The sequence below is a fragment of the Equus caballus genome, chromosome 12, assembly GCF_041296265.1.
Source record: "Equus caballus isolate H_3958 breed thoroughbred chromosome 12, TB-T2T, whole genome shotgun sequence".
Lineage (NCBI taxonomy): Eukaryota > Metazoa > Chordata > Mammalia > Perissodactyla > Equidae > Equus > Equus caballus.
The window spans coordinates 30394232-30408139 of record NC_091695.1 but is presented as its reverse complement, the minus strand read 5'-3'; the positions used below and the strand labels follow the sequence as shown (position 1 = coordinate 30408139).

Genomic DNA, 13908 nt, shown 5'->3' with positions numbered 1-13908 from the left:
TTAGATGATTAGCATTGAAAGAGGCCTTAGACAAACACTAGCTAGGTAAGATTGGTCTTTGCAGTAGGCACAACCAGACCAATTGCACAGGATTGTTTCTGTCCAAAGTCACATCCTTTCTCTTTGTTCCTTCCTATTCTGGTCAGAAACACAAAACAAACATTGGTCACTTCTGTGTCTTAGTCATGCTGCTGCATCAAAATATTTGAGTGACAAAGTTTCTATATCCAAGAGGACCTCTGTCTGTTACCTTTCCTTTCATGTCAGAGTCCTGCAATTGGGCAGGGTTCAATCTCAGAAACTAAAGGAAGCAACAAGTTTTTAAACCTGATGTTTCATAAATGATGGAAAGATTGATATATAAATAAATGATCAATCTACTCCTCATGTAAGCTGATGTTCATGAACCTCTAGGACTTAAAGATATTGTGTTTGCATGGCATTGAGTCACCTATTGGTCCATTTTGGCATATTATTTGTGTCAAATTAAGTCTTCTTTTTCCAAAGGCAGTATGAATTTTGTTATAGTGCATTCTTGTGCATATTATTCTGGGTTAAGGTGATTCTGATAGGATAAATATGTCAAAAATCTCATAATCTGTGACCTCAGCAATACTTTCCCTTCTTTTGCAACCTCTTCAAGGCGTCTTTGATTTCTTTGTTCCTCAGACTATAAATCAAGGGATTCAACATGGGAATCACCACAGTGTAGAAGACTGATGCAAACCTGTCAAAGCTGGAGGAACCGCCAGAGCTGGAACTCAAGTAGACAAAGATACTTGAGGAATAGAAGAGGGTCACTGCTGTCAGGTGAGAAGCACAGGTGCTGAAAGCCTTGGACCTGCCTTTAGCTGAAGTGATCTTCATAATGGAGATGACAATACAGCCATAAGATATCATGATAATTGAGACATTTATTATCCCAAAGATCACTATTAATACCGCAGTCATGAGTTGTACAAAGAAAGTGTCAGTGCAGGACAGGACTAACAGTTGGGGCATGTCACAGAAGAAGTGGTTGATGACATTAGGCCCACAGAATTGGAGCTGAAGCATGGCACACAATTGGGATATAGAACCAGAGAATCCTGCCATATAGGACCCAAGCACCATTTGAACACACAGAGTGGGTGACATGATGGATGAATAGAGAAGTGGGTTACAAATGGCAGCATATCGATCATAAGCCATGGCTGTCATGAGACAAGACTCACTCGGTCCCATGGTTGAAAAGATGAAGTATTGAACAGCACAACCCACAAGGGTGATGGTTTGCTGCTCCTGGAAAAAGTTGGAGAGCATCTTGGGGACTGTGGAGGTCACGTAGCAGATATCAATGAAGGACAGATTATGGAGGAAGAAGTACATGGGTGTGTGGAGATGGAAATCCATCCTTATTAAGATGATGAGACACAGGTTCCAAATCAGAGTCATAATGTACACCAACAGGAATACAACGAAGAGCACTGCTCTGATTCCGGGGAAATCTGAGAATCCCAAGAGGAGGAAATGGGTGATAGCTGTAATATTTCCTCCTTGAGTCATTGGCTTGGTGCTCCTAAAATGAGAAAAGAGTCAAAAGAATGCATTACTGACTCACGTGAAATGACAACATTATAATTCTCACATCTGCCATTTTCTTCCCTTCACTGAGCACTGAAAAATGGAAAACGCTTTACCGTCCTAGAAGAAAGACTACAGTTTCCATCTAAGTGCCAAATAGGACCTTCTCAGTGTTTCAGGTTCCCAATTACCTGATGAGGTCTCAGAAAAATTAAAAGACATATTTTAAAAATATTAAATATTTATTAAATTAAATATTTAATATAGGACCCCAGAACCATCTGAACACACAGAGTGGGTGACATGATGGATGAATAGAGAAGTGGGTTACAAATGGCAGCATATCAATCATAAACCATGGCTGTCATGAGACAAGACTCACTCAGTCCCACGTTTGGAAGGGTGAAGTATTGAACAGCACAACCCACAAGGGTGATAGTTTGCTACTCCTGGAAGAAGTTGGAGAGTATCTTGGGGGCTGTGGAGGTCACGTAGCAGATATCAATGAACGACACATTATGGAGGAAGAAGTACATGGGTATGTGGAGATGAAATATTAAATATTTTAAAAATTTTCTAAAAAGCAATAGAAACTCTATAATTATATGAGAGAGATCATTGTAAAACTGTAAGATTTTATAGGAATTTTGAAAATTCAATACATAACTGCTGCTTAATAATAGTGAGGTAAAACTGGCATCATTCCAGAATAAACTTGAAATAGCTCTTCTCTCCAAGATCTCATCCAGGTAGATTTTTAAAATTTTCTTCTTTTACACATAAGAAAAATTACCCTGTTTATAATAACTTCTCAAACTTTTTACAAATATATTTAATACAACACCTTCAACATGGCCTGGAAAATTATATCATAATTTATAATCCTGATATTTTCTTGGGGGATAGCATGTATGCCCAATAAAGTTATGAAGTAAGTCTTCTTAGGGAAGTCTTCATATGAACTATTCCTAAGGGAGGCTGGTACAAATATTAGCCCCAACTACTGTATCAATTGTAGGATATTTTGCATCTTAGGAAACAGCATAGTACTGTGGTTAAGGGTTCAGACTTTAGAGTTTTTATTCTGAATGACGTCATCAAGATGGCAAAATAGGTCATGCACTTTGTCACTCTTGCCAGAAAAAACTAGCAACGACTCGTAACAACACATCATTTTGAAAATCCTAGAACACGGGGATGAGGCTGAAATATCCCCATGGGCCACAGAGAATGAGAAGAATCCTGTTAGAAAGTTAGAGGAACAGCTACACTCTGACTCCATGGTCCCTCCCCCTGCCAGCACTGATACCAAAGCCAGATAAGGACATTAGAAGAAAAGAAAACTGCAGGTCAATGTCCCTGACCTGTTGAATACAGATTCTAAATTTTCAAAAAAAAATCCTAACAAACAGAATTCAGCAGCATACTAAAAGGATCATACTCCACTATCAAGTAGGATTCATTCTGAGGATGCACAGATGGTTTAGTATACAAAAATTAACAAAAGTGATAGTCACGTTAATAAAATGAAATATAAAAATCATATAATTCTCCATAGATGCACAAAAAGCATTTGACAAAATTCAACATACATTCCTGATAAAAATTCTCAATAAATTAGGTATAAAAGGAACTAAATCGAACTTAATAAAGGCCATATTTAACAAAGTGACATCTAAGATCATACTCAATGGTAAATGGTTGTAAGATTTTTTTCTAAGACCAGGAAGAAGACAAAGATGGCCATTCTCTTTATTCCTAAAACACGACAATAAGCCCTAGCCAACACAATAAAGTCAAAATAATAATAATAAAGCCTCATAAATGGAAATAAAAGATTGAAATTGTGTCTATTTGCAGATGACATGATTTTACGTATAGAAAATCCTAAAATCTTCACTAAAAACTGTTAGATCTAATCAAATAATTCACTAAAGTCCTGGGATACAAAATAAGCATTCTATATACTAACACAAATTGTCTGAAAAAGACATAAAGAACCAATCCCATTTACAATAGCATCAAAAACAATAAGATGTGTAGAAAAAAATTAAACAGGAAGGTGAAAGATCTCTTCACTGAATACTATAAGTCACTGACCAAAGAAATTGAAAAAGGTACAAGTAAATTGAAAGGTATCCCATGTACATGGATTGGAAGAATTAATATTATTAAAAAGTCTATGCTACACAAATCTGCCAATAGACTCAATGCAATCTCTATCAAAATTCCAATGGCATTTTTCACAGAAATAGAACAAACAATCCTAAAATCCCTGTAGAACCACAAAAGACTTCGTATAGACAAAGCAATCTTGAGAAAGAAGAATAAAGCTGGCAAATGTTTCAAACTATGCTACAAAGCCATAGAAATAAAAACAGTATGCCACTGGCATAGAAACAGACACAAAGACCAATGGAACAGGATCAAGACCCCAGAAATAAAACTGTGTATATATGGTCAACTAACATTTGACAAGAGAGCCTAAAATACTCAATGGAAAAAAACAGTTTCTTCAATAAATGATGATGGGAAAATTGGATATTCACATGCAAAAGAATGAAACTAGACCCTGATCTTACATCACTCACAAAAAAAAACTCAAAATGAATGAAGACTTAAGTTTAAGACCTGTAATCATAAGACTCCTTGAGGAAAACATAGGGAAAAAACTTCTGAACATGGATTGGAAATGATGTTTTGGATATCACACCTAAAGCACAAGTGAAATTAAATAATTAAATAAATAAATACATAAGATGGATTATATCAAACTAACAGGCTTCTGCACAGCAAAGAAAATGATAAGCAAAATGAAAAGGTAACCAACAGAATAGCAGAAAATATTAGCACATCACATCTCTGATAAGGAGTTAATATCTAAAATATATAGGAACACATACAACTCCGTAGCAAGAAAATAAATAATCCAATTCAAATTTTTCATAGGACCAGAATAGATATTTTTCCAAAGAAGACATATAAAATGCCAACAGGTACATAAATATGTGCTCAACATCATAATCATCAGGGAATTTCAAATCAAAATCGCAGTAAGATACCAACTCACAACTGTTAGAATGGCTATAATCAAAAAGGAGACAACAACTCCTGGCCAGAATGTGGAGAAAAGGGAAACGTGCACTGCTATGAGAATTTAAATTGGTATAGTGACTATGGAAAACAGTATAGAGCTTTTTCAAAAAATTAAAAATAGACCTACCATATGATCCAGCAATTCCATATCTTGGAGATATATATATATATACAAAGGAAATGGTATCACTGCCCCTAAAACAAACCTGTATCCCAATGTTCATTGCAGGATTATTTATTATAGCCAGAGTATTGAAACAATCTAAGCAACCACCAACAGATAAATGGATAAAAAGTCAAATTATATATTTATAAATATAAATAACACATGTATAAATAACATAAATAATAGGATGTATCATAAAGGAATATTGTTCAGGCATAAAAAAGAAGGATATCCTGGAATTTGTGACAATATGGATAGACCATCAGGATATTATGCTAAGTAAGATCAATCAGACAGAGAAAGGCAAGCACATTATGGTCTCACTGTATGTGGAATCTAAAACGAAACAAACTCATAGAAACAAAGATCAGATTTGTGGTTGCCAGAGGCAAGGAGTGGAAGGTAGGGGAATTGGGTGAAGGTGGTCAGAAAGTAAAACATTTCCAGTTATAAGGTAAATAAGATCTGTGAATATAATGTACAGCATGATGAGTATAGTTAACAATACTGTATCATATATTTAAAAGTTGCTAAGAGACTAGATCTCAAAGTTCTCATCACAAGGAAGAATACTGTAATTATGTGAGGTGATGAAGATTAATCTTACTGTGGTGATCATTTTATTATATATATATATATAGTAAATTATGTTGTACACCTTGAACTTATACAATGTTGTATATCAACCGTATATCAATACAAATGGAAAAAAATAATTTTAGTTTTGATACTCTCTCATGCTCTGAACTTACCCTGGTGGTTTTAACACACTAGAAATGATTTACTCATAACAAAGTGAGGACAAGAGCCCCTTAACTGTAAGGTTAATGGGAGGGTTTTATGAGGAAATTCATGACACTGCTCAGCACACAATCCAGGACACATTAATTGTTCAATAGATGTTGGCTATTACTATCATTGATTACTTACAGATAACTATGAATGACAGCTGTACCTGTAAAAAGGAATGCCAGGGGTGCTAGAATTTATGGGTTAACTTGGGGAAATTCCTGAGACATCATCAGCTCTGTAGACAGCTAGGCATCATTACTTCTGGGCAGGTGTAGATTCAGACCTAGCATCCAGACAAATCAAACCACCTGAAGTCATAAAGATACAAATCACAGAAATGATCTTCTGTTTAGTTTGCTTCAGTTCATGTACACTTGAGTCAACAGATAACCATCATCAAGCTATGATGAGCATTGATGTCGAGAAAGAGTCAAAGCAACTGTTTCAATTCCCAAATACAACAAAAGTATATTTCATATGTTTGTTGATACATTCAGTGTGTTATAGCTCACTAATAGATTCATAGCAGATAACAACAACTGGCTATGTTCCATATCCAAAGTGATCTTCCTTGAGTTGAAAGAGTAAATCAATATTAATGACCAAGGAAATTTTGAAAAAAGATTAATAATTAAAAAGACTTGGAGATTCAGACTTTAAAAAATAATATAAACATTAACAATTCCTTATTCTTGTAAAAATAGACATGTCAAAAGAAGAAATAGAATTTAACAAGTAAATTTTAACATTGGTAAGAATTTAACATACGATATAGGTAGTATTTTAAACTGATAGAAAAAGGATAATCTCTGCCCGAAGTGATCGCTTAAACCTGGCTCACTATCAGTAAAAAGCATTAGAGGGATTAATAGATATGCATTTATATAATCTTAGGATGGGAAAGAAATTTCTAAACTATAACATGAAGCCAGAAACTATGAGAAAAAAATATGATACAACAATTTAAACTTGGCTATGGGTGAAAAACCTACTTATATAAATACAATTGATAAACTGTAAATTGGGGAGAATAGAATCATCTATAATATAATGAGACAATATCTATAAAGGTTAACACATTGTAGATATTAAGCAGTTAATTTTGCACATTCCGCTTTGGTGGCCTGGGGTTTGCTGGTTTGGTTCCCAGGTGCAGACATGGGACCGCTCATCAAGCCATGCTGAGGCAGCTGCCCCACATATAAAGTACAGGAAGATGGAGACGGATGTTAGCTCAGGGCCAGTCTTTCTCAGGAAAAAAGAGGTGGATTGGCAGCAGATGTTAGCTCAGGGCTAATCTTCCTCAAAAAAAATAAAATAAAAATTTTAAAAAAGGCAGTGGACTGTATAAAGTTGGGAAACACAGACAAGCATATTTTATCTTAGTTAATCCTGAAATTCAGCAAGTTATTATTTTGATTCAGTGCTCAATTATTAATATCTACAATGTGTTAGCCTTTATACATATTGTCTCATTATATTATAGGTGATTCTATTATCCCCAATTTACAGGTGAAAAACAGAAATTAACAGCGTTTGAGATCATACACTTAGGAAATTGAGAACCAGTACTCAACATCCATGCCTGACAGTTTAGTTTAGAAATTATTCTTTTCACTGTATACCATAGAATTTGGGTAAGGTGAAAGAAAACCTGCAGAAGAGATATAAGTGCAGGGTGTGGAAGTGAGAAAGAGGGGAGAGTTGAAGAATGAATGAGATTGAGGACCATAACCCATGCTTCATGTACTTCCTCTTCCTACTAGAAGAATCACACAGCAATTGAGATAGCATAGAATTCACTGTTTTCTATAAATCTTGCTCTCTGACCTTGACCCAGATCCTCCAGGAAGACAAGCTTCTTGCCAAAGGTTGAAATTGCTTATTTCTTTTCCAAAGGAATTTTACAACTGGACCCTATTACACTCCAAGATGTGTGATTTTGGCCATGAAATTGGCTGTCCACTCACAGCCAAAGAGATGCGCATATCTGGAGTCCTCTTAAATATGTTATTAGGACAGAGGTGAAAGGAGAAAAGACAATTACAGGGAGAAAACTCTCCATGCACTTGCTCTCTTGAGACATAGAGTTCTTTTCCTGATAATTTCATGTCCCACTTTCTCATGTCCCTTCTGATTAAATTCCCCACTTACCCATGGTCCTATTATGATCTCATGATTATAGCTTTTCTTTTAATACAGTTGGAGTCACTGAAGTAGGAAAGCACCTAGAGATCATCTAGTCCAATACCGTGAATTTCCTGGTGAGGATCTGAAGCCAGTGGAGCTAAGAGATTTCCCCAAGATGACACATCTGGTTGATGATACAGCCTGATAACAATAAATTAGATATGTAGACACTTACTTGTTTACAGAGTACTTTCATTTTAAGTACACTTTCTCAAATAGCTGACCTAAATCAATCATCACAGCAGCAGTGTGAGGCAGATAGGGCTGATTTCCTATGCACAAGTGAGGAAAACAAGTCAATAAGGAATACAGTAGAACTTCTTTATTACAAAATCATAACTTATCATGGTTACAACCATGGGCATTGATATCAGCCAATCTGGTTTGAATGCCAGTTTTCCACTAGCTGATTGTGTGAACTTCAGCAAATTAAGCTCTTCAAGCCTCAGAATTTTCACCTATAAAATAAGGCTGATAGTAGTAGCTCCTTGATAGAGTAGTTTGTCATACAGAGAATCAAATTAGTTAAATGCTTATAAAACACTGAGACTGTGTAGTACACAGTATGCCTTCTATTAATAGGTTTAATTTTGTGTTCTAAATTGGAGTTCTTTTCCACATATTATGCTGCATTACTGGGAAGAAGGCATCAAGATTGAGGTGTAGGTGGACTCTAAACTCCCCCCCTCCCATGGACACAACAAATTTACAACTACTTTTGGAACAATTACCTCTTGGAGATCACTGAAAAGTGAATAAAAAGAACACTGGCAACAAGGGACAGTGCTGGCAGAGCTAGAAGAGGTATAAATTCCTTACTGGAGAGAAAAAAAGCCACCTTCAAGCTATGACACTTCTCAGCTGGGAGGGAATGATCCTAAGGTATGAAGCCATTTGTGGAGGATTGGGCTGTCTGAGTAGGGGAAGATTACAGCCATAGCAACTTTTAGATTCAACACAAATGAGATAGGTGTCATAATTTTTGGCTTTGCTGGCTATTAACTACAATAAGGAATACCCCCCCAAAGCTATCAGACATAAAGGGAACAAAAGCCTACTCTTAAAGAGCCCATGTGCAAATTCACCCATTTTGGAAAGCAATCTAAAATCACCAGAAAGAAAAGTGTACAGTCCTTTGGTGAAAAGAGAATCACTTGATAGGCTCTGGGTGGATCTCGCTGAGAAGTGAGACATCCACAGGGACTGAGACATTGGCAGTGGGCATTATTATGATCTAGTACAGGCAAGCTGACACAGAAGCTGCCAAATGCCATTGGAATTCTTCCTCTGGCCTGTTAGCACAGGGGTCTGCGCCACCCCCCCCCCCCCACTAGAGCACTGATTTAATCCAGTTCAGCCAGGACAGACAGCGTGCCCTTGGGACTGGCACCATCTAACAGCAAACCCTTGGACAACTTGTGGTTCCACAGATGCGGGGTGCTTGGAACCTCTGCTGCCAGGTGAGTGGGTCTATCTCTGTGGGGCAGGGCATGCATGAGGAGCAGGTCTGCATTGGCAGAGTGTGTGGAGCCTCTGCAGTGATGCAACTGTGTCCACTTAAGTGGGTGGGGGCATGCGCACATGGCAAGACTGTGTTGATGATGTATGTGGCCCTGTGGGTGGTGGGTTTTGTCAGCTGCAGCAGACTTGTGCTTATCAAACAACCACATAGGGGATCGGCCCCATCTTCCAAAGCCTGAATAAATTGGATGCTCCCATGCCTGGGGCTGGCCCAACTCAGCTGCAATCCTGAGAGAGCTGGCAATAGCCTTGCAAGTCATAGGCCTATAGCTGTTGTCAGTCCCTCAGTCTAGCAACCAGCCACACAAGGGGAACTACTCACTTAACAGAAAAAGTGCAATAGGGACATGATATGAGACCTTTCAATCAACTGTTCTGGGGCTCCCCACACTTGATAAACTGACTAAGGTGACCATAGCAGCAACATGAAACTGAACCTTACAACCAGCCAGCCAGGGGGACAGCCTAGCCTCCCCAGGCACCTGCAGCAAGAGCAACCCTGCCACAACAGAACACATGTAGCCCCCACAGGGGACACTCCTGAAACATTTGGAACTAGTCACAAGAGGGAAAAAGACTGATGGACCTCAAGGCATCTCTTAAATAAAGCTGCCTGTCTAAGATTGGGAGATGTAGGTGACCTACCTAATACACAGATATAAGCACAGAGAAAGAAGCAAAATGAGGAGACAGAGGAATATGTTCCAAATAAGGGAAAAGGACAAAACCCAGAAAAAGAGCTAAATGAAACAGACATAAACAATCTACCTGACAAAGAGTACAAACTAATAGTCATAAGGGTGCTCACTGATCTTGGGAGAAGAAGGGATGAACTCAGTGAGAACTTCAACAAAGAATTGGAAAATATAAAAAATAATCAATCAGATGTGAAGAATACAATACTGGAAATGAAAAATTCATTAGAGGGACTCAATAGCAGAGTAGGTGATACATAAGAATAGATCAATGAGCTGGGTGAAAGAGTAGAGAAAATCACTCGAGCTGAACATAAAAGAAAAAAAGAATTAAAAAGAACTAGGACAGTCTAAGGGACCTCTGGGACAACATCAAGCACACTAATATCCATATTATATTTGTCCCAGAAGGAGAAGAGAAAGAAAAAGTGGGAGAGAATCTATTTGAAAAAATTATAGCTGAAAACTTTCCTGACCTAAGGAAAGAAATAGACATCCAGGTACAGGAAGCACAGAGAACACCAAACAAGGTAAACTGAAAGAGGTCCACACCAAGACACATTATAATTAAAATGTTAAGAATTAAAGATAAAGAGACAGTCCTAAAAGCTGCAAGAGAAAGACAACAAGTTACATACAAAGGAAACCACATAAGACTATTGGCTTACTTCTCAGCAGAAGTTTTACAGGAGTCAAATCACTTGCAATGGCAAATATACAATAGAGATAGCAGATCAATAAAAAGGACATAAGACAAAAGTACTACAGTTATCTATTTCCATGATGAGGGTACCAGATACACATGCAAAAAGAAAAGAGATTAGGATGTCAAAAACATAAAATATGGGAAGAGAGGAAGAAAAGAGTAGCATTTTCAGCAAGAGGTCAAACTAAAGGGTTCATCAACTTAATATAGATTGCTATATACATAGGTTACTGTATGTGAACCTCATCATAATCACAAACCAGAAACCTATAATAAATACACAAAAAAGAGAGAAAGGAACTGAAACATAATGCTCAAGAAAGACATTGAACCACAGGGGAAGATTCAAGAGAAGAAGAAAGGAACAGAGAAAAACAATTAAAACATTCAGAACAAAAGTTAGAAAATGGCAATAAGTACACTCTTATCAATAGATACATTAAATATTCATAAGCTAAATGTTCTAATAAAAAGGCATAAGGTGGCCAACTGAACAAGAAAAAGAAGATCTATATATATGCTACACACAAGAGACACACTTCAGACCTAAAGACACTCACAAGCTGAAAGTGAAAGGATGGAAAAAGAATCTCCATGCAATGACAATGAAAAGAAGGCTGTGGTAGAAATATTTGTATCAGAAAAAATGGACTGTAAAACAAAACTGTTAACAAGAGGCAAAGAAGGGCACTGCATAATCACAAAAGGAACAATCCAATAAGATGATATAACACTTCTAATTATCTATTCACCCAACATCGAAACACCTAAATATATAAAGCCATTATTAACAGACATAAAAGGAGAAATAGGCAATAACATAATAATAGCAAGGGACTGTAACACTCCACTTAACACTCCACCAATGGGTATATCATCCAAACAGAAGATCAATAAGGAAACATTAGCCTTAAATGACATGTTAGACCAGATGGACTTAGTAGATATATATAGAACATTCCAAACAAAAGCTGCAGAATACACATTCTTCTCAAATGCACATGAAACATTCTCCTGGGTAGATCACATATTAAGCCACAAAACAAGTCTCAATAAATTTAAGAAGACCGAAATAACACAAAGCATCTTCTCTGGCCACAATTGTATGAAACTAGAAATCAACTACAGAATGCAAATCGGAAGAGCCACAAATATGTGGAGATTAAACAAAAGGTTACTGAACAATGATTAGGTCAATGAAGAAATCAAAGGAGAGATCAAAAAATACCTGGAGAGAAATGAAAATGAAAATAGGACATGCCAAAATTCATGGGATACAGCAAAAGTGGTTCTAACAGGGAAGTTTATAACAATACAGGCCTACCTCAACAAACAAGAAGAATCTCAAATAAACAATCTAACAGTATACTTAAAGGAACTGCAAAAAGAAGAATGAACCAAGCCCCAAATCAGCAGAAGAAAGGAAAGAATAAAAATCAGAGCAGAAACAAATCAAATAGAGACAACAAAAACAATAGAAAAAACTGATGTAACCAAGAGCTGTTTCTTTGAAAAGATAAATAAAATGGACAAAACTTTAGAAAGACTCAACAAGATAAAAAAGACAGAAGGCTCAAATAAAAAAAAATCAGAAGCGAAAGAGGAGAAATTGCAATGGACACCTCAGAAATACAAAAGATTATAAGAGAATACTATGAAAAGCTATATGCCAATAAATTGGATAATCTAGAAGAAATGGACAAATTCTCAGAATCATACAACCTTCCAAAATGTAATCAAGAAAAAATAGAAATTTGAATAGACTAATCACCAGTAAGGAGATCAAAACAGTAATCAAAAACCTCCCCAAAAACAAAAGTCCAAGACTATATGGCTTCCCTAGTGAATTTGACCAAACACTCAATGAAGATTTAATACCTAGTCTTCTCAAACTCTTCCAAAAAAGTCAAGAGGAATGAAAGCTTCCTAACTCATTCTGGAAGCCAATATTATCCTGATAACAAAACAAGACAAGGACAACACAGAAAAGCAAAATTACAGGCCAGTGTCACTGATGAATATTGATGCAAAAATATTCAATAAAATGCCAGCAAATTGAATACAATTCATCAAAAAGACCAAGTGGGATTTATTCCAGGGATGCAGGGATGGTTCAACCTCCACAAATCAATCAATGTGATACACCATATAGACAAAAGGAAGAATAAAAACCATATGACTATCTCAATAGATACAGAGAAAGGATTTGACAAGATACAGTATCTATTTATGATAAAAATTCTAAATAAAATGGGCATAGAAGGAAAGTATCTCAACATCATAAAGGCCATATATGAAAATCTCTCAGCTAATATAATTCTCAATGCAGAAAAACTGAAAACTATTCCTCTAAGAACAGGAACCAGAGAAGGATGCCCACTTTTGCCACTTTCATTTAACATAGCAGTGGAAGTTCTAGCCAGTGCAATCAGGCAAGAAACAGAAATAAAATGGATGCAAATTGGAAAGAAAGAAGTGAAACTGTCACTATTTTCACATGACATTATTTTATATATAGAAAACCCTAAATAATTGCACAAAAACTTTAGAAACAATAAATGAATACACTAAAGTTGCAGAATACAAAATCAACATACAAAAATCAGTTGGGTTTCTATACATTAACAACCAAGTAGCATAAAGAGAAATTAAGAATGCAATCCCATTTACAAGTGCAACAAAAAGAATAAAATACCTAGGAATAAACTTAACCAAAGAGGTGAAAGACTTGTAGACTGAAAACTATAAAATATTGTTGAAAGAAATAGGACACAAAGAAATGGAAAGATATTCCATGCTCTTGGATTGGAAGAATTAATGTAGTTAAAATGTCTATACTTCCTAAAGCAGTATACAGATCAATGCAATTCCTATCAAAGTTCCAAAGACATTTTAAACAGAAAAAGAACAAAGAATCCTGAAATTTATATGGAACAAAAAAGACTCCAAACAGCCAGAGGAATCCTGAGAAAAAGGAAAAAACCTGGAAGTATCACACTCTCTGTTTTCAAAATATGCTACAAAGCTATAGTAACCAAAACAGCATGGTACTGGCACAAAAACAGACACACACATCAATGCAACAGAATCGAGAACTCAGAAATAAACCCACACGTCTACGGGCTGGCCCCTATGAGCAGCTAATTTTTCACAAGGGGACCAAAAACATACAATGGAGA

General features: G+C 36.3%; 1 protein-coding gene across 1 annotated transcript; it reads right to left on the bottom strand.

The window, feature by feature from the left end:
* Window positions 1-606: 606 nt before the first annotated feature.
* LOC138916841 (olfactory receptor 5AN1-like) lies at window positions 607-1545 on the bottom strand. The gene has a single exon (XM_070230447.1). It carries the CDS (start codon window positions 1543-1545, stop codon window positions 607-609), a length of 939 nt encoding a protein of 312 aa, XP_070086548.1.
* Window positions 1546-13908: the final 12363 nt, after the last annotated feature.